We start from the raw sequence: 26,401 nt of genomic DNA, 5'->3' as shown, positions 1-26,401 counted from the left end.
TGATGTATCAACTACTCCTACTATTTAAGTCTAATAGTGTTAGTTTCACAGATTTGGTTGTGCTGACATTTGAAACATATATTAGCAATCATTATTTCTTTTTGATTAGTAACATAGTATTTGATAATATGAAATTATTTGTCTCTCCTGAGTAATAAGTGTGAAGTCTAGGTTTTTAGACATGAGTATAGCTACTCTGGCCTGCTTTTGTAGTCCAATTACTTGTCTATCCTTTTCCCTAAAATATTGCATGATTTTTATCAGTAAGATACAATTTTTGTGGACAAGAAATGGTCAGGTCTTGCTTTCTATGCCAATTTTCCATTCTGTGTCTTTTCATTAGGGAGCTGAGACCATTACCATTGAGTGCCAATATTGAAAGGTATAATTCATGCTTTTTGTTTTGGTGTTAGATTCTTTGCTACTCTTTATTCCCTTATCTGCTGATATGGTGAGATTTGTCTCTCCTATTTTTATGTTTACATGAAACATTTCATGTGTCCTCTTCTTTGTGTAGGATTCCTTCGAGTATCTTTTGCAATGTGGATTTGGTGGTCATAAATATTTGCTTTATCATGGAAGGCTTTTACTTATCCTTCAGATGTGAATGAGAACCTTATTGGGAAGAATAGTCTTAGTTGAACGTGGTTAACCTTTAATGCTTGAAATACATTATTTCAATCCCTCCTTTGCTTTAAGGTTTCTTTTGAGAATTTGCTGCTATTCTGATGAATTGTTCATCGCGAGTGTCTTGGGATGGGTCTCTAATAGCTTTCAGTATTATTTCCTTTTTCTCTGTTAGTGTGATATGATGTTTGTGGACAGGTTCTATTCTGGCTGTACCTTGGTGAGTTTCTCTTCATCAAGATTTGGTAAGTTTTCTGCCTTTTTTTTTTTTTTAGTGAATGTTTCCTCTCTGTGAATTAACCTCTCCTCTTCTATGTCCAAGTGCATAGATTTGGGCTTTTTATAGAGGCCTGGGTTTCTGCATATTCCTTTTATGTCTTAATTCATTTTTCTTTATCTTTTTTTTGATTGACTACTTATCTTCAAGCCTGGTACCTTGCTTTCCACTTGATTTACTCTAGTTAAGAAGTTTTGTTGTTACAGTTATGGTAGTTCTAGGGTTAAATTCAGGGTCTGGATGCTGTCCTGGACTTTTTTTCCTCAAGGCCAACTCTCTACCATTTGAGCCACAGATCCACTCTAGCTTATTTTTTCTGGAGTTTATTGAAGATAAGAGTCTCACAGACTTTCATGCCCAGGCTGGCCTTGAACTGTGCTCCTCAGATCTCAGCCTCTTGATTAATTAGGATTACAGATGTGAGCCACCAGCTCTTGGATCAATTGTATATTTTATTTCACCTGTAGAATTTTTCATCCCTTGGGATGAAAATTCTTTGATGTTTTAATATAATCATTGAATTCCCTTTTCATATCTTGCATTAACTTCCTTATTTCATTTTTTGTTTATTTGTATATTTTTAATTTATTTATCTCTTTATTTGTATTGTTTGAGTTCATTTATCTATTTGTTTGCCATTAATTTGAGTTTATTTAGTTTCATATAGATATCTTTTTTTCATTTAGTTGTTTGCCTGTGTTCTTTTTAATGTTTTAGGTGTTTATACATGTCCTCTTTCACTGATCATTCTTTCCATCATTCTAAGTTTAATATTTGAAATTTCATTCACTTAACTGCCATTCTAATTCTTTGTTGGGTAGTTGTTTACTATACTAGAGCCACCCAGCACTTGGTGGCTGTTGATTTTATGAAGTGTCATGTTGCTTTCTTTTTCATTTTCTTTGTTTTTGTACTGTGATTTCCATCTGGAGTCAGTCTATTGATAGGTGACTTTAGTAAGATGATATTTTTCCATTGAAAAACCTTCTTTGCTCTGGGAGGGCTCTGTTGTGGTAGGATTAATGTACCTTTTCTCACTTGATATGGATGGAGTTAAACAAACTAGATATTTGCATAAAGTAAAACAACATTGGCAATATTGTCTATACTATCAGTCATGATTTTTATAAAAGAGACTAATGTTATTATATTGTAGGATATAGTATAGTATAGTTTTCCCACTAGTTTGCAGGCATATAGCTCCATTATTGTGGGGGAAGGATACTGTAGTTGGGGATCAGTGATATGGAAGAATGACTACTAATAAAACAGAGGCTAAAAAAAAGCAATCAATAGAAAAATTTGTAAAAAAAAACTAGTGAAATGGAAAATTTTTAAGTCCAGAAAAACTAATGAAAGGCAATATTTCTTCTTAGTTGAGTTAAGATTGGGTAAAGAAAATAAAGGGAGGATGAAGATGAAAACATACGGAAGAAAGAAGATGAAGAAAGGGCTGAAAATTATGTTGACTAGAAGTAAATGAAATAATAGCATATGGGGATATAATTAAATTATTGTAGGGAAGCATGTCATAGTCACAGCTTGCAATGGTGAATTATGAATCTTAAACACAAAGTGTCAACCATCATAGAAAAATTTGTAAAATGGGGGTGAAAATTAATATAAAATATTGTAATAGGCAAAAGAGGAAATAGTGATAAGAGTAAAAGTCAATTCTCCTTCCTCTTTGAGCAGAAAATTGAATGCTTTATAAGGTGTGACCCAGGCCATGCAAGCCCTGTGCAGATGCCTCCCTACCTCTCGGCTGTTTCTACCCAGCATCAGTGTTACATAGGTAACTGGCACACCCAGAAGCAGTCACCTCCCCCTCCTGCTAGGTCACATACTTGCCTGCCCCTGGCCTTCCATCTGACCCTAGGCTGGTCCTAGGCCCTGAGATCACTTCCAGATCCAGTGTGGCCACACCTTTCCCCCACCTAGCCATACCTCTTCCTGTCCCTGGCTTAGATAAGTCCTGGCTGCGGGGATGGGGAGGAGGCAGTGTCACTCCTTTTGGCCATGCACTGTGGGGGAAGCAGTTTGGTAAATAAACTTTTTTTCCTGCCTGCATACTATGTGGTGTTCTCTTTGTAGGCTACCTAATGAAACCTACCTATTTAATATATCTTCCATACCTTCTGAGCTTTATCAGTCCAGTAGATGTCTCCCATCTCTGGGCTTCTGGTTTGCATCTGAAGTTCAGTGGTGTTTATTCACATCACTACTCTGGGACCTAGACTGCCTGAGGGTGGCCTGAGTGCCATCTTCTGTGGCTGATTACATCCTGGACTCTGGATAGCTGCTGAGATAGGGTGGAGCAGGCCCCTTTCCACTGTGTTAAACTGGGGGTCCAGTGGTGACAGGGATGTGCACCAGTCACAGGGATGTGTTTGGGGTTTCTTCTCTCCTGTACAGCGTTGGAGACACAACAAATAATGCTCCTCACCCACTCAGTCCTAGGCCTATTCCAGGTGTGTGAGCCTTTGGTCACTCACTTGCCAAGAGTCCTTAATGGAGAATTGTGTTTGCTTGTACCTAGTAGGCTAGGTGGTGTTCTTTGGGTTCTGGCCATCACAGGGATGTGTGTGATTCACAGGGAAGTGTACAAAGCTCCCTCTTACTCTATATTACAATTGAGTCCACAGCCTTGAAGGAATGGTTTTCCTAATTCCAAACAGTCGCATGTGTGCAAGCCTTTGGTCAGCTGGCTTTACTAAAAATCTTCTCAGGAGCGGTTGTGTTACCTTGTACTCGCTGTGCTAGGCAGTGGCTTTTGGGGTCAGGCAGTCAGGCACATTTGCCAGCCACAGGGATATCTGGCCATTTCCCTCTTTAACTTGCCATGAGTGATTTTTTTTTCTCCATGATTCTGGGCTAGTTTCAGTGTACAGGCCTTTGGTCAGCTTGCTCTGCTGGGAGCTGGATTGCAGGCAGCTGTATTGTTCACTTGTACTCACTGAGTTGAACAGTGTTCTTGGGAATCTGGCAGGTGTAGAGTATCTTGTCTCTTTGTTATCTAAGATTCAATATTTAACTTTCTTTTCTCCAGTCACTCACTGTCTTACACGTTTTTCCTAGTATCCTCACCTGGTTTACTAACTTTCCTGTTTCTTTGTAGATACTTGCCTGCATGTTTATTTCTGGTTTGTGGAGACACAGAAAGGTGATAAACATACTTTCCTTAAAATACAATTTTGCAAACTTGTCATCCACTGTTCAACAAAGCAGAACTCAAAAATCTTTACAAAAGTGCAATGCAGTAATATAATTTTCAATGAAGAGAATTTCAGGGAATGTAATAATTGTTAGAAAATGCTTGAAAATAAACTTTGAATGATTGGTGGCTTTCTATGAAGAACATGTTACTATGAGAAATATTCTAAAACCCATTGCCATGCCAGCACTTTAATAAAAAAATTGTGAAATGTGTTTATGGGAATTTAAGAAGACCTAGGCATAAATCTCCTTTTGCAAAGACAGCTAAGACACCTCAAATGCTTTCCTTGACTTCATGTAATTCCACACATATGCCAACCATTTGATTGTAGGTTTTTGTTGTTGTTGTTGTTTTGTTTTATTTTTGTGCCAATGCTAAGGCTTCTGCTCATGACCTGAGCACAATCCCCTGAGCTTTTTCATAGAAGGCTAGAACTCTACCACTTGAACTTCAGGTCCCCTTCAGGCTTTTTGGTGATTAATTGGAAAATAAAGTCTCATGGACTTTCCTGCCTGGGCTGTCTTTTAACTGAGATCCTCAGATCTCAGCAGCCTAACTAGCCAGGATTACAGGTGTGAGCCACTGGTACCCAGCTGTTTGTGTTTTTCTTATTAAATTGGTGTCAAAATTCACATGGTAAAACAATGGAGACTAAGTGGCAAAGACAGTTCTAAAGGTGGCAGTGAGGCAGGGAGAGGAGACATTGGATATCAAAATGTGTTTTGCCATAGTAATAAATGCTTTATGGCTTTAACCAGGGATGAGCAAACAGAACAATGAAATTCAACCAAGAACTTTGGCTGTCAAAACACATAGTTCATGTTTTCAGCCACTCTGTCGCAAGAAAATTTATAAATTGTAAACTTGATGCAGTATGTTTTCCTTTGTAGCTTTCACGACAGTCCAAAGTGGGGAAAGTCATCTTTTACCAAAAGAAGTTCACTGAAAAACAATGAATTATAGAAATTGATGTTAGAGCACTGAGGACTCTTAAAAGGCGATTTGGAAAGTTGGTTGCTGAATATTTGAATGAGTCTGGTCACCATGGCAATTAATAGTCTCCCTAAAATAGGGTCACATTTAGCAAACCCCTTACATTTAGCAAAGGTGGTACAAACAGTACAACCCTGAAGGCTATTGCCATACATGTTTTAGCACATAGTGCATTCATTATGATTTTGCTTATTTAATCTCAGGGTTCTGAATCCATAATTAATGCTGAAGGCAGAATGAGAGTGTCATTTTTCTTACCTAACAAGGTATAGCTCTTAAATAATTCCTTAGAATTCAAGGATCCCTAATGACAATGAATACACTTTTATTCTTCCTCTAAAATCTTTTTTTTTTCAGTCAAAATCACAATCACAAGAATTAAGATAGGTAATATTTACAAATAGTTTGCTACTTAACACTAGAAATTAATTTGCTATGTAATAAATGTATGCAAATCCAGACTGACCTTTTCTATCATCTAATGGGCAGGTTGCTGCCCACTTATTCCAAACAAAGTCTGATATTTATGTATTTATGATAATCTGCTTTTGCTCTTCTGATAGCAGCAATCTCAGGGATTTACCAAAGCTACATTATTTTATTCAACCTTATATGTTAAACTAATCCATTTAAGAAACCCACATTCATCTGATCCTTTTCATAGTTTACCACATATTCTACCAGTTACTTTATTGAAACTTTTGAACAGAATAAAGATCTTAGGAATTTTAATTTTTATGACACTTAAAGAGAATTGAATGACTACTTTTTTTTTTGTTGGTCGTGGGGCTTGACCTTTAGGCCTGGGCGCTGTCCCTGTGCTCAAGGTGAGTGCTCTACCGCATGAGCCACAGCGCCACTTCCAGTTTTCGAGTGGTTTATTGGAGATAAGAGTCTCTCGGACTTTCCTGCCTGGGCTGGCTTTGAATCACGATCCTCAGATCTCAGCTTCCTGAGTAGCTAGGATTATAGATGTGAGCCACCGGTGCCTGGCTTTGACTACTTATTTTGATTTGTCATTTTAAAGTTTCAGGTTGAGCCATATTAAATTGTTAATTCTTTTCTTTTTCCTTGTGAAAGCTAATTTTTCTTCCTTTCTATTTATTGGTGGTACTGTTTTTTGAGCTTAGGATCTCCTACTTGCTAGGCAGGTATTCTACCACTTAAAATTGCATTCTAAGTCCTTTTAGTTTTAACTGTTTTTTTTTCAGATGAGGGCTTGGTTTTTTTGGCCAGGCCAGCCTTAGACTGTGATCCTCTTATCTTTGTCTCCCAACTAGTGAGAGTGACAGGCTTACACCACCAGGCTTGACAATGAAAGCTCCATTTTCATATGCTTCAGCCTGTATATACTAGATTAAGTGGTGACTTTGCAGTTGTTAGAAATTTAGACTTAATAGTTTTGCTGGGCACTGGTGGCTCATGCCTGTAATCCCAGATACTCAGGAGGGTGAAGTATGATGGTTGCAGTTTGAGGTCAGCTTGGGCAGGAAAATCTGTGAGATTCTTATCTCCAATTACCCACAAAAAGTGGAGTTTTGGCTCAAGTAGAGTTCTGTTCTTGAGGGAGGAAAAGCTCAGAATAGCATCTAGTCCTTAATTAAAGCCCCAGGATCCCAGGATCCCCACTTTTCCCTGCAATGCAGGTGGTAATAGTCATTGAAAAATAAGCCCAATGCACTGCCCACCTGTTAATTTTAAGTTCATTATACCATGTCTTCCTCTTGTTTTTGAATCTGTGCTTTGTTATTTGTTTTAAAATTTATGATCTCAACATATAAGTGAATGCCTAGTAACCACAACAGAAATTCCCAAAACCTTTGTACAGAATCATTTCTATTCCCCCTATCCCTTAGACATCAATTTCAAGACCTTCAGCAGAGAATAACAATCTCTACTAGTAGTATTTTTCCAATACACACAGATCATGACCAAGTTAATAAATTAAACACAGGAAAAGATGGATAATAACTCAGTACAAAATAAAACAAATTATTCTGTAATCAAAGTTATATGACTATGGCCCTTGTCTAATAATATATTTAGACAGGGATTACCATGAGGCACAAAAATGCAAGAAGTGAAAACAAGAATAAGGGGATGACTATGATAAAATTTTGAGAATTGAAAACCCTAAATCTTGTCAGTCCTGTTTCTTTCTGTTTTGTTTTTAATTTTGTTTTGAGGCGAATTTCTCCTTCATGTACAAAGCATGAAGGCTTGCATACGTGCAAGTAAGACTTGAATGTGTCAGTGTTTCATGAAAATTACAAGTATAAACTACTTAGATGCATTGAAAATGTAATCTCACATCTGCACTTGCGAGCATGTTTCTGGAGCTGTTCACTTCCTTCTTAGTGGTCAGGTGCACAAGCAGTGACTTTGGGTCCTCAGATGAGCACATATAGTCAGTGACAATGTGTGCAATTCACAAATTTGGATAACCTCTTCTTGAACATTGATAAAAGGCTCTTTATCATGTTCTATCCAGAATAACGTCAAGGTAGCTATATTTGTTTCCTAGGACCAGTGACACAGTAGTTCTTTCCCATAAGGAACACCTACCGGTCACTCAGATTGTGATGACAGACACAGACAGACCACACTATGAAGCAGCTTATTCCTTGGGGCCTCTGCTCTGCCAAGGGGACAGTAAGTATGGCAAGAAGAATACCCTTGATTCCAATGAATGTGTGTCAGTGTTTCATGAGAAATTTAATTGCACAGGTTCATAAAATTGCCATCTGAGGAATTCATATTTCATTAGGTATATGTTAACTTAGAAAAGAAGAAATGTGTTTAATTACAACTGAGAAAAAAGTGAGCTAATTCATATTACCTCTGGGTGAAAGCTCATTTCTGTAGTAGTTAACTATATCAACAGGTATATAACTAGAGGCTTGATCTGAAATATCTTTTGGCTTGCATAGGTAAGTAACCCTTATCTTTAGTGATTTGAAGAAGGAATGTTTTGAACTTCAGATAGTTTTCAGACTTCAGAGTATTTGTACATTAATTATGAAAAATCATAAATACGGGAATCAAGTGTTAAGTTCAGTTAAATAAATATATTTTATATACTCATTTCCATAAATATATTTATTCATTCCTATAGATTTATATGAATTTATACAAACTATAAAAGACCTTATATGTATTACAAATCATTTATAGTTCACATATTCTGTATACATATGCCTGAAGATAGTCTAATACAATGTATTTAATGTGTTTGAATTTTGACCAAAACATTCCAAATGAGGCCAGGTATGGAATTTTCTACTTATGGCATCCTTTCAAGATGCAGAAAGTTTACAAATTTTGGATCTCTTCAGATTTCAGATTTGAATAAGGAATATTCAATTTGTACAGATCTACTATGTACTAATTACAAAGCATGTTGCTGTGTGTTAAGATGCCCTAATCAGAGGACATTGAGAGAGCATAACCCATTAGGTATTTCTATTCATAAATGCCTTCTAGACATTCTAAGTGTTTACATAGGAAATTTTAATGATTCTACTCCCTTATGTAAAATAAAATAAAAACATTCCTTCTTCTGGTGCCTGTAAAAAAACCTCTAGCTTCTCTCTTCTGGCCACAAATGTGATTTTGTGATGCTGCTAAATCCAAAGGTTAGTACTCTCAATTTTTCTCCTTGTTGATTAGTTAGGAACCCTGGACTCCTCCCAAGATTTGCTTCTGTCCTCTGCAGCTGTTATCTCACAAATCCCATTACACTTCTTCCCATCATCTTCTTGCTAGCAGGATGGCATGGGCACCTGGGCACTCTCCTTATCAGTGCTACGGCTTCAAATACCACCTGAAGCCCAATGACCCCACATTTATACTTCCAGATCAATGAGGAAGCTCATTGCCCAATGGATAAGAAACTTCTACTTATATTTTGTTAGGCATTTCAAACTCAAACGATAAAAACATGAAAGAAATAAACAAAGCAACCTTCTCCAATTCAGTACATGGCAACTCTGTCCTTCCTTCCTCCTTAATCACACTTGTCATCTCACAATTCATATTTAATTCGTCAGCAAATGCTGTGGCTTCAACTCCAAAAACAGACCTGGTTCTGGAGATTTGGTTCAAGTGGTGGAGCACTTGTTAACAAGTGTGAAAACATGAGTGCTACCAAAGAAACAGAAAACAAAACAAAAATAGACCTAGAATCTGGCTGTGTCTCACAGCTTCATTACCATCTCGTCTGAATTGTTGTGCTGAACTAGAACTAGACTGTGGGCCAATGCTGTTGCCCATTCCACTCAGCATACTTGGCAATAGAAGTTCTACTATGTTAGTCCACTGACCCTAACCCTACACTGGCACGGACTTCAGAGAAGAGCAATCAAAGTGTAATGTTCACCAAAACCTTGGTGGCCATGCTGACCTCTGAGTCAGGCCTAGTGGGGACTATGAAACCACAGTCCTCCAGGGGGTGTTAAATCATATTTCACTTCAGTAGGAAATGCTGGCACTTTTGACCATAGTATGTGTTTAGTCAAAATACTGCAGAACAGCTGATCTTACCTTGACTGATTAGCACATGGCCATGCACACTCTCCTTCTGATGTAACAATGAGGACCACAGTTCTGCTCCTGAAGAAAATGAACAGAATGCATGTACCTATCTCTCTCCCACTGACAGCCCCAGTGAGACCTGGTCAGGAGGCAGAGGGGTATTGATCCAGGACCAAAGCACAAATCTCACAGGCTTTTAGCTGAAATATACATAGTCATATCTATGGAAAGAGATAAAGGGGAGCATATGTTGCTGGGATTTTTACATACCACCAGAAATACTTAAAAGACAGATTCTAGGGCTGGAAAGGTAGTTCAGTGGTAGAGTGCTTGCCTTACATGAGGCCCTGGGTTTGATTCCTCAGCAACAAATAAGCAGAACGAGCCCGAAGTGGTGCTGTGACTCAAGTGGTAGAGTGGTAGCCTTGACCTGAAGAGCTCAGGGACAGCACCCAGGCCCAGAGTACAGGTCCCACAACCAACAACAACAACAAAAAGACAGATTCTAAGCATAGACTGTAAAGGTGATTAAATATGTTGTGATGATGGAAAGTTAACAGATAAATAACCATAAACTAAAAGAGAATACCAGAAATATTTAATCTAGATGTAGGCATAATGGTGGCACAGAAAAATAAAATCTGCATGGATCAAACAGGGATTTTTGGTAAATCACCAAGGTGTTATTTATAAGCAACTCACATTAAGTAGATATAGCAAAATTTATTGAAAATGGCAAAAATAGAATAACTCAAATACAATTGGAAGAATTATAAGTCTGTATTAAAATCTTTATTTCAGAGCAAAGGGAGCTAAAATATGTATATATATATATATATATATATATATGTATATAGACAGAGAACACTACATAATGACCATATATCCATACACCAAGAAGAGAAAATAATCTTGTTTGTATGGTTATAACAATGTCAGAATAGATAAATATGTGTATAATATTGGCAGAAAAGAAAGGAGTAACAGACTAGTATGTATAAAGATAAAATTCAATACTTTTTTCTCTCTAACATAGAAAATCAGCAAAGGTTTTGAAAATTACATGTCAAATGCCTTATCTACATAAAATTGATTTAAATATCATAATTTGATTATGATAACCAATTCAGCGTAAAATTTGTAATAAAATTCTTAGCAAACTAGGAATAGAATGGAAAATTTTAATCCAATGAAAAGACTCTATTAAAAAATGTAGTTTTGCTGGCACTAGTGGCTTATGCCTTTAATCCTAGTTACTCCTGTAGCTGAGTTTTGAGGATTGCTGTTGAAGCCACCCTGGGCAGAAAAGTCCATGAGAATCTTATCTCCAATTAATTGCAAAGATCAGAAATTGAGCTATGGTTCAAGTGGCAGAGTACTAGCCTTGAGCAAAAAAGCTCAGGGACAGTGCCCAGGCCCTGAGTTCATGCCCCAGGACTTGCACACACACACACACACACACACACACACACACACACACACACACACACACACTCAGACACACACACAAATTTTATTTCCAATGAAACAAATGAATATGGATTGGAAAATGAGAAACCTTTGTTCACAGGTGTATATATGTCTGCCTATACAGAAGGAGTCCAAACACACACACACACACACACACATACACACATGTGTATAAATGCATACATATATTCAAACTACTGAGTTGTAACATAACTGATGTAATATCTGTAAGTATAAAATCTATAAAATGCTGAAGGAAAGAATCAAGAAAACATAAATGACATAAATGACACACTGTTTTCATGGATAGAAATCTCATTGGAAAAATGGCAGTTCTTTCCAACTGAGCAAACAATCAAAGAGAAATAAGAATGGCCCAGAAGTACATAAACAGATATTCTATGACATTAATTGTGACATGAGGCAAATTAAAACTGCTATGTGATACTACTACAAAGCAAGAAGGAAGGAAGGAAGGAAGGAAGGAAAGAAGGAAGGAAGGAAGGAAAGGAGGGAGAAGGGGAGGGAGAGAGGGAGGGAGGGAGGGATAGAGGGTGGAAAGAAGGAAGGGAGGAAAAAGAGAGAGAAGGAAATAAAGCACACATGAGGAAGAGTAAGTGGTGAAGGAAGTATAAAACAAGTGAGTCTCTTGTATATCATGGGTAGAAGTGAAAAATCCTCGTCACTCTAGAAAACTGATCGACAGTTTTGTGTAGTTAAACATAGCTACTATAGGATTCAGAAATTGTGCTCTAGGGTATCTGTTGTTTAGCAAATGAAAATTTATGTTCATGTAAAAACCTATATGGAAATGGTTATGATAGCTCTGTGTAGAGTTATTGGAGCCAGGAACAAGGCTGTAAGATTTCTAGTGTGGACAATGTAGTGTGTCAGATGACAAGGTTAGTAGTGAGAAGTGGATATCATAGATGCATCCATGTGTGCAAACCTCAAAAGGTGCATGACACCACTTACCTTATGCTTAGAGAAAGGCAACTATAGCAATGGGAGAATTGCTGGGACTAGAGGATGAGTTAGGGAGATAGCAAGGAGGAGAGTCTGGGGTGATGGAGCTTCTCTTTCTCCCAATTTTGTAATGTTTACACAAATCATTGCATGTCAAGATTCATAACTTTACTTCTGAAGTCATTTTTACTCTATAACTTAAAAATTAAACAACTTTTTGTAAATACATATCATTTCCACAGTGACTACTCCTCTACTTAGCTGTACACATGTCTAAAATCTTAATCATCAAAGGAGTCATCATTTGGACATTCATGTCATGGCTACATGTTCAGAAGAACCTCATAAAGAAGGCTTGCATAGACAAGTAGTTCATTACGAGTGAAAACAAATACTAGAAATATGAAGTCTAGTTGCTCTTTGTTTTATTTTTTCTCATTTGTCTCTTTTTTTTTTTTTGTTTGGTTGTAAACAGATTCATTTTGGAATTCAGCCTCCTTCAATACTGAGATTTCATATCTTCATTTTCCTACCTTCCGTGGGGAGCTCAGTGCTGATCTGTCCTTCTTTTTTAAGACAACAGCTTCCTCAGGGGTGCTTGTAGAGAACCTGGGGATCACAGACTTCATCAGGCTGGAGCTGCATGGTGAGTTGTCCATGCTGGGAAAAGTTGTGGGGTATTCAGTCATAAGCAATAAACTCTTTAGTAGTCTTATTTATAATTTTACTGTGTACTTCCGTATCAGTCTTACTTTTATTAATACAAGAATTGTGTGATTTTTGTCACCTTCAATAGTATGTTAGTTAAATTTACATCATGAAAACAAAATATCTGAGGCAATTCACTTCTAAGTTTATTTTGGTTTATGGCTCTGGAGTTTCCACTGCAAGATATAGGAAACTCCCTATATTTTGACCCCTGGGGAGTGGCCCATGGTGGTGGCTGTGTGTGTTCACCAGTCAGGAAACAGAGGAACAAAGTCTCCTTCATGAGCATCCCCCAAGTGACTTAAAGATCTTACCCTCTACTATATTCCCCAAAGGTTCCACTACCACCCAGTAGCTCCACTCTGGGGAGCTACTGCCCATATGAAGCCAGATAACATACCAGTTTTTGTGTGTGCCCAAATATCTCTCAGAGCTTCACGAGGCAAACAGTAAATACTAAAGATGGATGTCGCTAAGTTTAGTTTTAATTTTTCACCTCCAGCGTAGAAATGTATTTGGCCTTCCTAGCCAACTCCCAGTAGCATTCTCCTATAATGCTCTTCTTCCTAATGAGCAGGCTCTGATGCCACATTCCAGTTCACTCAGCATGAAATGTTCTCCCCTCTAAAGTTAACTGAGCAGCTCTCCATTTCCAGCTCCTGAGGAAGTAGTCTTTTCCTTTGATGTGGGGAATGGACCTTGTGAACTCACCGTGCAGTCACCCACTCCCCTTAATGACAACCGATGGCACCATGTGAGGGCCGAGAGAAATGTGAAAGAAGCCACACTCCGAGTGGACCAGCTCCCTCAGAAGATGCAGCCTGCCCCAGCAGACGGACCTGTCCGCTTGCAGCTCAGCAGCCAGCTCTTCGTGGGTAAGTGTTTATCACTGTTGGTTTATCACTGAGCTGTACTGAGAGCAGAAAGGGATCTTGAGGGAAAAAAATGCAGCTCAGAAGCAATGGCAAGCAAAGATGATGGCCACCGTGGCTTTGTCACAGGTTCCAGATGAAGGTTTGTGAAGTTTCCTTCTAGAAGTAGAGTCACTCCACTCAGGGCCTTTGACTTCGATAACAGAATAAGAATTTTTGGATAAGCCACAATGGCAAGAAAATGTAGTGGTGCTTCATAGAGTCAGCAAGTAGGAAAGCAGAAAGGCAGAGACACACTAGCAAATAGAGTGTGGGTATGCAAAAGGAGACACACTGTGCATTTTGACATAGGAATATATATCATATATATGACATTAATATATGATATATGTTATATATTAATATATGTCATACATATATGACAAAGTCAGGGTCTGACTTAAAGTTATGCTAGGCAAGTGTTTATGTTTACTCCTAATCATTTGGTGTTACACTTTTATTATTTGAGTTCTGGATCCTTATGAGTGACTATCTCTTTAACTTTTGACTGGTATGTTTGGGTATCCCTTCCAAGAAAGAATGCGTTCTTCAAAATAGATGTTTATCCTTGAGATTCAGAAACAGTGTATCTAGAAGCAAAGAAGAGAGTGCTTCTAAATGCACTGTTGGTTTCTGAATTCCTTGTTGCCTTTTAAAAAATTTTATTTTATTGTAAAGATGCTGTACAGAGGGGTTACAGTTACATGAGTAAGGTAATGAACACATTTATTGTTGAGGGTTGTTGCTCCTATCTTTGTTTTTCTCCTACTATCCCTTCCCTTTACCATGCTTCATTTTCCCTAGTCTATCTTGCTCCGCACCATTTACAAGAGGCACCATATTTAATATTTATTACTTCTTTCCACAGACGTTGCAGTACCCAATTTATTGGTGAAAAACAATGTTATGCAGCCTTAGAAAGATCACTTCCCTTGTCAAAAGAAAGCCAGCGAGGAAAGAAACCCATACCTGTGTGGAGTCTTTTTCAAATTTGCCCTTAATGCCCAACCCAAGACAACTCACATTAATTTCAGCTACTACTCACCAGGAACTGTTTTATGTTAACAGCCTCTTGTATGCATTTCTCCAGTTATGCTCTTCACTGAAGTTGGTAGATCTGCCTTAAATTGCGGGAAGAATCCTCCAGTGCTCCCTCAGAAAGAGGAGAGCCGGTCACATGCAGAAGCAGCCTACTATGCCTGGCTCTGTCAGGATGTCCACTGTCCAGCTTCTGGCCATCTCTGCTCACATATGTTGTGTTCACAGCTGGATTTGGCTTCTTTGCTCTCCCAACTACTCTTTAAAAATCACCATTCTGCTGGGCACCAGTGGCTCATGCCGGTAATTGTAGCTACTTAGAAGGTTTAGAGCTGAAGATTGCAGTTCAAAGTCAGTCTGACAAGAAATCCCACGAGACTCTTACCTTCACTAAACTACTTAAGAAAGTCAGAAGTAGAGCTGTAGCTCAAGTGGTAGAGTGCTAACCTTGAGCAAAAAGAAATTCAGGGACAGAGCCCAGAGTCCTGAGGACCAACATTCTCTCTCTCTCTCTCTCTCTCTCTCTCTCTCTCTCTCTCTCTCTCTCTCTCACACACACACACACACACACACACACAGATATCACCATTCTTGGTAATAGATGTCTTCCTTTTAAATTATTTGTTGTTTTAGTACTGTTTTTTGTCCCCAGATGAAAAAAATGTTTTGTTTTGATGCCTTACTTTTCAAGTTATTTGATTCTAATGTGGTTCTAGTTTGGCAACTAGGCAGGTCAATAAAATTAGCTCTCACTAGGTCATTCTGACATATTTAAAGGATGTCCAAGTCAGAAATAAAATATAAATCACAAATTAGCTCATGGTCTGCTTAGCCTAAAGATGCCATAATGTAAAAGAACTCTGGAATGAATTCATGTGTGCATAGGTGAATGGCCCATGGCTTCAAGTGCAGCTAACTCTTACTCTGATCTAAACTTCAGTTTAGATCATCAAACCTCTGTTCAATTGAAATAGTTTTATTTTCTTATTTATAATCCTGAGAATAAATGAGTGGGGTTTCTAGGAGCAAAGTTGGTATGAAAATCTGCCTTAGTATTAGCATTCCTATTGGGTAAAGTTTCTAAAGCCTGAGAGACTAGTTGAAAATTCTGATTTTGGAGTCTGTACTCCAAATCTTTGAATCCCTGGATGAGCCCAAATCTGTGGTTTTCAACACATTTTCCTAAATACAGCAGTGTCCCCATGGTTGAGAACTGTTGTCTTAGGCTCACATGGGTAGAAATAAAAACACAAAGGTATCAGTGATTTTTAATTTGTTCTTTACAAGAAAAGAAGTATAAAAACATTTAAAATATAGCTAGAAATGTTTTGAGTATATTTACTAAGTTCAACTTTAAGAACACATTTTTTGTTAATATTTTATTTAGTGCTGTTACATTCTGTATGTATGTATGTATGTATGTGTGTGTGTATGTATGTATGTATGTATGTATGTATGTATGTATGTATGTATGTATGTATGTATGCATGTATTGTGATAGCATCTCACTATGTAGCCTTATCTGGCCCCTAACTTGTGTTCCTCTGCCTTTTCCTCCTGAGTACTAGGATTACTGGTGTGTTCCACCATGTCTGGCCCATTTGACAGTTGTCAACATTTTGTCACAACCTATATTGACAAATGTGCACTTTTTCAGAGTACTTTTTGAAAGTATCATAGGTTCTGATATCTACAAGGTCTTAGGTGGACAGGGCAGTGAAATCCCGAGAGCACTTGGGGAACATGAGCCACTGGCAGTGCTTCCCTTGTAGGGGGAACTGCCAGCAGGCAGAGGGGTTTCCTGGGCTGTATCCGGGGCCTGCGGCTGAACGGGGTGGCCCTGAACCTGGAAGAAAGAGCCACCGTGACGCCAGGAGTGGAGCCGGGGTGCGCAGGTCACTGCAGCAGCTATGGCTATCTGTGCCATAATGGGGGAAGATGCCTAGAAAAACACGCAGGGATCCAGTGTGACTGTGCCTCCTCTGCCTTCGAAGGACCCTTCTGCTCGCAAGGTGAGTATAGCAGAGAGTTCCTAAAGGAAGTGTAGATGAAACTGGATTTCAGACCCCAGCCTCAAAGTCCAGGAGTCCCAAGTCAGGTCTGGCTACTCTCCCTATGTGCCAAATAAAGAGACATGGGCTTAGGAGTTTCTTGCATGCTGGAATGGGAAGACTGTACTTCAGTACGTCTTCAGCTGTCTTCCATGATACAGACCTCGGATTCAGGTTAAAAGGGAGAATCAGAGACAAGAGTGAAAGTTACGCATAGTTAAAACAGTGCACTTCAACAGCTGTGGCCTGCTTGACCATTAGCTCAGTCTTTGTAGAGGAGTTGTGGAAAAGTTCTTATTGCTTTACTCCTGGAATAGAACAGGAACGCTTTGGGCTGTTTTTTGTTGTTGTTTGTTTTTTTTTTTTGTCAGTCATAGAGCATGAACTCTGGGCCTAGGCACTGTCCCTCAGCTCTTCAGCTCAAGGCTAGCACTCTATCACTTGAGCCACAGCACCACTTCTGACTTTTTCTGCTTTTGTGGTGCTGAGGAATTGAACCCAGGGCCTCATACATGCAAGGCAAGCACTCTATCACTGAGCCACCTTCCCAGCCCACGACTGTTTTCTTTTAAGATAATAATAAGGCATTGCTTGTTTGAGGGATAGTTTGCCTTTTGTCACTAGCTGCTTGCCCAGGAAATAGCTCAGATCGAAGGCCACAAATGCAAAGAGGGATGGGGGAGGGTGAATATTTAGCTTTAACTTAATTCACAGGGCCCAACCAAAGCATCTTTTAGGTTGCATCTTACATAGACATGATTCTGGCATTTATTTGATGCTATGAAGAAAAGAAAATTCTACATGATGATTTGAAATCCAATTATTTCTGTCCTAAATCATGTAAAGATTTGGAAGGACATATGAATCTATTTTTGAGAAGCCCGTGGCTACTTCTAGCAGCACTGATAGGTCTTATCTGCTTTCTCCAGGGCATTGCCTGGAGGAGAGCAGTGGCCTCAAATTGCATATTTAAATTAGAAAATTAATTGTATGTGAATCAAAGCTGAAATATTTTTGTGACATTAACAATAATATGCTCATTGTTAGAAATTCTGAGTTCTAGGACTATAGGGACCTAGTTATCTATATCTAATATTTATTTGATATATCAAATAACCAGTATTTCCATTTTTGTCTTAAAATGTAAAGCAGCATAAAATAGCCAAAATGCCATTAGTATTTTCTCTTTTAGAATATTAAAGACTTGAATTTTTTTCCAAATACGCATCACACAAATGTCTTACACTTAGACCATGCTAACTTAACAAAAATGTGGGTTGTCCAGAGGTTTCTGCATACTTTGGAGCCAGTTCATCAGTGATCTACAATTTTCAAGAACATGACAATAACACCTTCAGTAACAGCTCCAGATCCTTAGCAGAATCATCTCATGAAGAGCTCAAGCTGACCAGAGAAATAGCCACGCTGAGCTTCCGAACCACAGGGGCGCCCAGTTTACTGCTCTATGTGAGCTCTTTCTTTGAGGAACACCTTACAGTTGTCCTCACTCCTGATGGTGAGTGTCCTCAGCGTTACATCCACAGGCTGAATCAGAAAACTATGACCATGGTGCTGTGGCCAGGAAACCAGCCAGGACAGTTAGCAATGGGCCCACAGTGTGCATTTTACTGGGGTTGGGCTATTTTCCAGTAATGCTAAAAAAGTCAGTGATTAGTTGGGCACCAGTGGTTCATGCCTGTAACCCTAGCTACTCAGGAGGTTGAGATCTTTTTTATTTTTATTTTTTTTCAAAAAAATGTTAAATTTTTTATTGTGAAAATATTGTGCACAGGGGTTACAATTAAATGGGCAAGGTAATGAGTACATTTCTTATCAAGCATTGTTGCCTCCTCCTTTGTTTCCCTTTCCCATCTCCCCATCCAGAAGGCTGAAATCTGAGGATTGTAGTTTGATGCCAGCCTAGGCAGGAAAGTCCATGAGATTATTACCTCCAATTAACTACTAGAAAACTGGAAGCAGAGGTATGGTTCAAAGTGGTAGAGCACTAGCCTTGAGTGAAAAGCTCAGGTACATTTCCCAGACCCTGAGTTCAAGCCCCATGATTAACAAAAACAAAAAATCAATGATTCAGCTGAGTGACAGTGGCTAACCCTTGTAATCGTAGCTACTCAGAACGCTGAGATCTGAGTATCAAGGTTGGAAGCTAGCACAGGAGTGTAGCAAAGTCCATACAATTAGCCAGGACAAACCTGGAAAGGGAGCTGTGTTTCAAGTGGTATATTGACTAAAAATCTTAGGGACAGAGGGCTTTCCAAGCTTGCATACATGACCTGGTTTCAGGGTTCTGGGGGAAACTGGGCCTGCTTCAGGCAGCTTGAAGGGATGTGCTCTGTGTGGACTGAAAGAGGTAAAGGTGACAAACCACATGTTCCTTTTCCCCATTATGGAGTTCTGACAAAAAATTGGGGGAAAAATCCTAGTGAATGAGTCATATGATTCATTTATAAATTCTATCAGTACATTTATAATGCATTAAAATAAATCAGTTTAAAAGAAATTATAGAAACTAGGGTTAGAGGCAGGGGTCAGTTGATATCTCTTGCATTCAGTTAAAGAAAATCAGAGAACTTAGAAGAGACTGCTTGTTCCTGTTGTAACTGATTTGGTCCTAGCTCCCCCCTCCACCACTTCCACCAGTAGTGGGGTTTGAACTAATGCCTGGTCACTGTCACTTAGCTTCTTCCCTCAAGGATATGTGAGCCACAACTCTGCTTCTAGGTTTTTGGTGGCTAATTGGAGTATTAGAATCTCAAGGACTTGTCTGCCTGGGCTGGCTTCAAACCTTGATCCTCAGATCTCAGCCTCTAGAGTAACTAGGATAACAGGCATGAGTCACCAGCACCTGGCTGGTTGTTAGTTTTGAAATGGATTCAGAACTTTTCCCTAGAAGTGCTCCTAAACGATCATTGCAGCAAAAGTAAATGTCAGTTTGTTAGGAAAATGGAGGAGAAAGGAAGGAAACAGGCCAGACTCCATTTTCTACAGGCTAGGACTATTTATTGAGGAACACTGTTTATTGAGCAGAGCCTTCCCTCAGGCTTGGAGACTGTGTTGGGGGCAGGAGGAGTCAAGGTTTTTATGGAATCTGTTTAGTATGAAGGGTGAGGGGGTTGACTATAAGTGAGGGCAAAGAACCCTTATCCAAGATCTCAAGCATTTTAAATGCTCAACAGCTCTACATCTGTCTTGCCTAGATGGTTTGACCTTAACAGGGTCCAGTTCTGTCTTCCAATCTCTTAAATCTTTCCTGGCCTTGCAGCTGGGCCTCAGAGACTTGCAGCCTAGGCCCACAATAGAGTGGTCACAGCCAGGCTCATGTCAGATTGGCCTGCCTGCGTTTAGGACATCTGTGCAAACCTGGGTTTGTTCCTGGCATCTGTATGTGTCTGGGGTAATAGCGTAGGGAGTCAAGCCTCACAGTATACCCAAATAAATGTTCAAGGAACTCAAACTGTGTTCACTTGTTTTAATATGCTTCAGTATACCTACCTTTTATCTGTCAGTTGGTCAAAAAAATCACTGGTTTTGACAGTTTTTATAAAGTTCTGTTTTTATTTAAAAGACCATTGACTTCTTTTTCAGGAAGTTTGCAGGTAAGGTACAAGCTGGATAGACACAAAGAGGCTGATGTGTTGGACTTTGATTTTAAAAATCTGGCTGATGGGCACCTTCACCACTTGAAGATTCACAGAGCAGCATCTGTGATCTTTGTAGAGGTGAGACAGCAGTTCAGTGATGACAGCTTTAACTGAAAGTAACATATTTAAGATTCTACACCTTAATAATAGAGATACATAGTCAGCACTGTTTTTCCATTTGATGAGACATAACTTGTAATCAAGGTGTTTTGGTAACAATCAGACTGTCAAAATTATTACTAATATTTGACCATTTAAAATACCAACCTCAGGATTGGGTAGGTGACTCAAAAGATAGAGCCAATGCCTAGTGAGCACATCCCCAAGTTCAATATCCAGTTCTGTCCTAAAATACCAACCTCTCCTCACTGGTTTTACTTTACATGCAGGGAAGTGTCTAGTTTACTGTGGTAACTAATGGCACTATTTCTATGGGGAGTCCATTCCCCCTGGATTAAAAAAAAACAAAGGCTATAGCATTGCCTACATGAGAGAAAAAAAATCAAGACCTTGTTTTAACTGAGAGTATATTTTTAGAAATGCATTAACTATTCAAAAATACCATTTGATTTTAAGTAACTTGTTGTATTTCTTTGTGTATTATACTAGTCATAAATAAACTTTGAAGAAAAATAGAGGAAACAGATAGATAATGGGGAAAAACAGAATCTGAATTACTGAAGATATTATTTATGGAGAATATCATCTCTTTCTGGAAGCTGTTTTTTAATTCTTTCTGATAGCACTAACATATAGTTTATCTTTATTCATTTTTCTTGGATTTCAATACTCTTCCCATCAAAATTGCTCACATTTTGATGTCTGCTTCCTGTGGACCATTTAAAAGGTTGACAAGTATGCAAGGAAACAAGCCATCCTGTCATCAGGGACAGAATTCAGTGCTGTCAGATGCCTTGCGTTGGGGACAATTTCAGGTAAGTGGAAGAATGTTTCTACATGAGACATGCTTATATACAGCCTCAGGAAAATTAGGCTCTGTTCTTTTGAGATACCATCTTGATTATAGTCACTGAAAGGGTAGATACTGAATGTTGGTCAGTTGGTTGTCTTAATTTGGTCATTTCATACAATATTTAAAAAACCTCACCATTTTGACATATGATGTGACTTCTGTAATCCTAGCTAATAAGAAGGCTGAGATGTAAGAATACAGGCTCAGTAAAAAAAAAAGTTAAAAAAAGAATACATGCTCAGAAACCCTCTGAGTAGACAAATCTACAAGTCTTATATCTGAAAAATCAGCAAAAAGCCAGAAGTGGAGATATGGTTAAGTAGTATAGTGCCAGCCATGAGTGAAAAAGCTGAGCAAGAGTGTGAACTCCCTGAGTTCAAGGCCTAGTACCTTCAAAAATAAATAAACAAATATTACCACCCTGAATTCCATATATACTTACAATTAATATTTGTGAATATGTGTTTGTTTTTAAAATCACAAACTTTTTTCCAGGCATGGGGACAAACATAGAAAACACACACACACACACACACACACACACACACACACACACACACACAGAGTTCTCCACTCTGTCACTTCCAGTGTCTTACAGGAGAATAAGCGATGTTCATAAACCTTCATACCACCAGGTAGGAAGTTTCCTTTCATAAATAAAGTTGACAAAAGACTGTGTTTAGAGATAATTTGGCTTTAAATTTTAATGTCTTTGAAAGAAGATACAGTAGATAATAGAAACATACATTATATGATGGGGATATAAGTAATAACGTAGAATAATATGTGTTATCATATAAACTTTAAATTTCATACCAGTTAATTGTAGAGGACAAACCATAGAATTGAAGATGTTAATGTTGTTATTCATGAATGTTATATTCAAAAGCATGCCATAGGAGCTGTAAGAATTAAACTTGAAATTTAGTGAAGAACTTTATAGGCCAGAACAATTCAGTTAATTAAAACAATAAGCATTTATTTCATCTTCACCTACGAACACAAATCTTAAATCAAAAGCTAGCACAAATTTTCATGTTTTTGATAGGTTTAGGATTGCTTCTGCAGCTGTTCGGGAGGCTGAGATCTGAGGATCAGTGTTCAAGCAAGTCCATGAAACTCTTATCTCCAATTAACCCAGGACCAGCCTTGAGTTCAAATCCTAGTACCATCACACACACACACACACACACACACACACACACACACACACACACACACACAGATTGTTTCTGTTCTGATTGTGTTATTTCTTTGTAGTTATAGAAAACAATTCCATTTTTTCATTCAAATTTTTTGATCGGCTGTTTATATTTACCCAAATTTGAACAACACACAACATAAATGTGTTTTAAAACATTACATTTTGAATTTCAAAATAAATAATATATATGTATGTAAAATTCTAGTGAAAGAATGAGTTGGAAAAATCATTATAAAAATGATGGTATTATGTGTTTAAACAAGCTTTGACACGTGTTCACATTTAGAGATGGGTTGCTAGTCATTCCACTAATATGTACTAAAATAGACCAACAAATAGTGTAAAGAGGGAGCTATTACCTTTTAAAAGAGCTTTGTCCTAAATTATGACCAAGTTTTTCAGTGTGTGTGTGTGTGTGTGTGTGTGTCTGTGTGAGATGGTACTGGGGTTTCAACTCACGGCCTGGGCACTATCTCCGAATTTCTTTTGCTCAAAGCTAGTGCTATACCACTTGAGTCACAGTTCTACTTTCAGCTATTCTGCTCAGTCTGACTTTGAACCATGGTCCTCAGACCGTAGCCTCCTTACTTAAGTTTGTGATAGACAAAAAAATGTACTAATTCGGTTAAATTATAATGTTTTAAAGTTCATACACATTGTAGAATGGCTAAATCAAACTAATTAGCTTATATAAGTATTTATTAGAAGAACGATCGTCACTAAACCACATGAAAAAATCCTAAAATCTTATGTGAGCAATCTTTGTCAGTTCTTCCACGACAGCAGCCTTATTACTGTTCATGTTTGTTGCATTTGACTCATTAACTGTACTCAGTGTTGTGACAGAGACTTGCTTATTCAGTCCCCTTGAGATTCCCCAGCTCCATGTCAGAGCCTCTGAATGCTAAATCTTTCTAATTCTCTTTCACATCCCATCTTGCTCTTGAATAAAACCATTCACACTTTAGAGTAAATATCCCAACCTGGTTCATTGGGGATTTCAAGAGAAGTTTTTCTTTTTTTTAAATTTTTATTTATTTTTTATTGTGAAAATACTGTACAGAGGGGTTACAATTACATGGGCAAGATAATGAGTACATTTCTTATCAAGTATTGTAGCCTCCTCCTTTGTTTCCCCTTCCCATCCCTTCTAATCCTCTCCCTGACCCCTCCCTAACCTCCCCCCCCCCCACCAAAGTTGTAAAGTTCATTTTCGACATAACAATTTGTACTTCTCATTGTTGCAACGGGTCTAACAGTATCCTTATTTAAACAACTTGTTTTTCCCCTTCCCCTCCACAAATTATACCAACATCAAATACAGTGAAAGCAGGGGTTATATTGTGGGGTTAGGGACATGCAAAGCAACAAAGAAATAATCTTATAAATGTGTCAGAAACAATCGCATGAAAGAAAAAAAATATTTGAATACATATCTTAGGGTACATTTCCTTAACATCACCTTATCTGACCTTTTCTGCTTGACTCAGACATATACTAGATATTGCACATAAGGAAAACCATGGGACCTACGTTTCTTTGGGCTTGGCTTACTTCACTTAATATAATTTTTCCAAGTCTTTCCATTTCCTAACAAATGGGGCAATGTCATTCTTTCTGATGGAGGCATAGAATTCCATTGTGTATATATACCACATTTTCTTGATCCATTCATCTACTGAGGGGCATGTAGGTTGGTTCCATATCTTAGCTATAGCAAATAATGCTGCAATAAACATAGTTGTGCTGGTAGTTTTAGTGTGGTCTTGTTTGTAAACATTTGGGTAAATGCCCAAAAGTGGGATTTTTGGGTCATAGGGGAGCTCTATGTGGAGTCCTTTGAGGTGGTTGAACAAGTTTACACTCCCACCAACAAAGAAGTAAGGTTTGCTTCTGTCCACAACCCCTCCAACATCTGTTGTTGTTAGAGTTCTTGATTTTTGCAATTCTAACTGGGGTGAGGTGGTATCTCAATGTTGTTTTGATTTGCATTTCTTTTATGGCTAGGGAGGTTGAGCATTTCTTCATGTGTCTATTGGCCATCCTTCTTTCTTCTTCAGAGAAGTTTCTCTTTAAGCCTTTAGCCCACTTATTTATTGGGCAGTTGTTTCTTTGAGGATTTGTTATGGGGGATTAAATTTTTTTTTAATTTAATTTAATTTAATTTGTGAACATACTGTACAGAGGAGTTACAGTTACATGGGCAGGATAAGCGTACATTTCTTACCAAGCATTGCAGCCTCCTCCTTTGTTTACCCTTCACATCCCTTCCCAGCCTCCCCCCTCCCCCCCTAATCCCAATCCTTCTCCTCCCCCCCCCCCCCCCCCCCCCCGCACCACACCAACGTTGTAAAGCTCCTTTTGGACATGACAACTTGTACTTCTCATTGTTGCAACAGGTCCACCTGTATGCTTAAACAACTGGTTTTTCCCCATCTCCTCCACAAGTTATACTGACATCAAATATAGTGAAAGCAGGGGTTATACTGTGGGGGAGGGACATACAAAGCAACAAAGAGATAATCTTATAAATGTGTTAGAAACACATGCATGAAAGAAAAAAACATTAAAATACACATCTAAGGGTTCATTTTCCTGACATCACATTATCTGACCTTTTCCGCTTGACTCATACATATACTAGATATTACAAATAAGGGAAACCATGGGACCTACGTTTCTTTGGGCCTGGCTTACTTCACTTAATATAATTTTTTCCAAGTTTTTCCATTTCCTAACAAATGGGGCAATGTCATTCTTTCTGATGGAGGCATAGAATTCCATTGTGTATATATACCACATTTTCTTGATCCATTCATCTACTGAGGGGCATCTGGGTTGGTTCCATATCTTAGCTATGGTAAATAATGCTGCAATAAACATAGTTGTGCTGGTAGCTTTAGTGTGGTCTTGTTTGTAAACATTAGGGTAAATGCCCAAAAGTGGGATTGCTGGGTCATAGGGGAGCTCTATGTGAAGTCTTTTGAGGAACCTCTATACTGCTTTCCAAAGTGGTTGAACAAGTTTACATTCCCACCAACAATGAAGTAAGGTTCCTTTCTGTCCACATCCCCTCCAGCATCTGTTGTTGTTAGAGTTCTTGATTTTTGCCATTCTAACTGGAGTGAGGTGATATCTCAATGTTGTTTTGATTTGCATTTCTTTTATGGCTAGGGATGTTGAACATTTCTTCATGTGTCTATTGGCCATCCTTCTTTCTTCTTCAGAGAAGTTTCTCTTTAAGTCTTTCGCCCACTTATTTATTGGGCAGTTGTTTCTTTGAGGATTTGTTGTTGGGGGGTTTAATTTTTTGAGTTCCAAGTATATTTTAGATATGAGACCCTTGTCCGTTGTATGGCTAGTAAAGATCTTCTCCCAATCCGTGGGTTTTCTATTGATCTTGCTAGCTATGTCATTTGCCCTGCAGAAGCTCTGCAACCTTATGCAATCCCATTTGTCCAACCTTTCTTTGATTTGTTGTGTTTCCGAGTCTCTATTCAGAAAATTTCGGCCTGAGCCAAGGAGACCTAGGGTTTCTCCTATTCCATCCTGTAATGTTTTCAGAGTGTCTGCTTTGAGTTCAAGGTCTTTGATCCATTTGGAGTTGATTCTGGTGCAGGGTGATATATACGGATCTAGCTTAAGTTTTCTACATGTTGTTAACCAATTTTGCCAGCACCATTTACTGAAGAGGTTGTCTTTCTTCCATTCTATTGTTTTAGCTCCCTTATCGAAGATTAGATGGCTATAGGTCTGTAGGTTCATTTCTGGGTT

The 26,401-nt window shown here is 38.4% G+C and overlaps 1 protein-coding gene across 1 annotated transcript in view; it reads left to right on the top strand.

Annotated features, from left to right (window-relative positions):
* Positions 1-26,401, top strand: part of LOC122114868 (contactin-associated protein-like 3) — a 165,197-nt gene that overhangs the window by 118,783 nt on the left and 20,013 nt on the right. The window contains 7 exon segments of the mRNA XM_042688131.1: positions 7,639-7,766; positions 12,559-12,729; positions 13,448-13,666; positions 16,513-16,752; positions 18,077-18,307; positions 20,395-20,528; positions 21,298-21,385. Of these exon segments, the coding sequence (XP_042544065.1) occupies positions 7,639-7,766; positions 12,559-12,729; positions 13,448-13,666; positions 16,513-16,752; positions 18,077-18,307; positions 20,395-20,528; positions 21,298-21,385 (1,211 nt within the window).

This window comes from Dipodomys spectabilis, unplaced genomic scaffold (genome assembly GCF_019054845.1).
Source record: "Dipodomys spectabilis isolate Male_0828 unplaced genomic scaffold, ASM1905484v1 ptg000112l, whole genome shotgun sequence".
NCBI classification, from domain to species: domain Eukaryota; kingdom Metazoa; phylum Chordata; class Mammalia; order Rodentia; family Heteromyidae; genus Dipodomys; species Dipodomys spectabilis.
The sequence above is the reverse complement of the archived record's forward strand: the minus strand, read 5'-3'. Positions and strand labels throughout refer to the sequence as shown.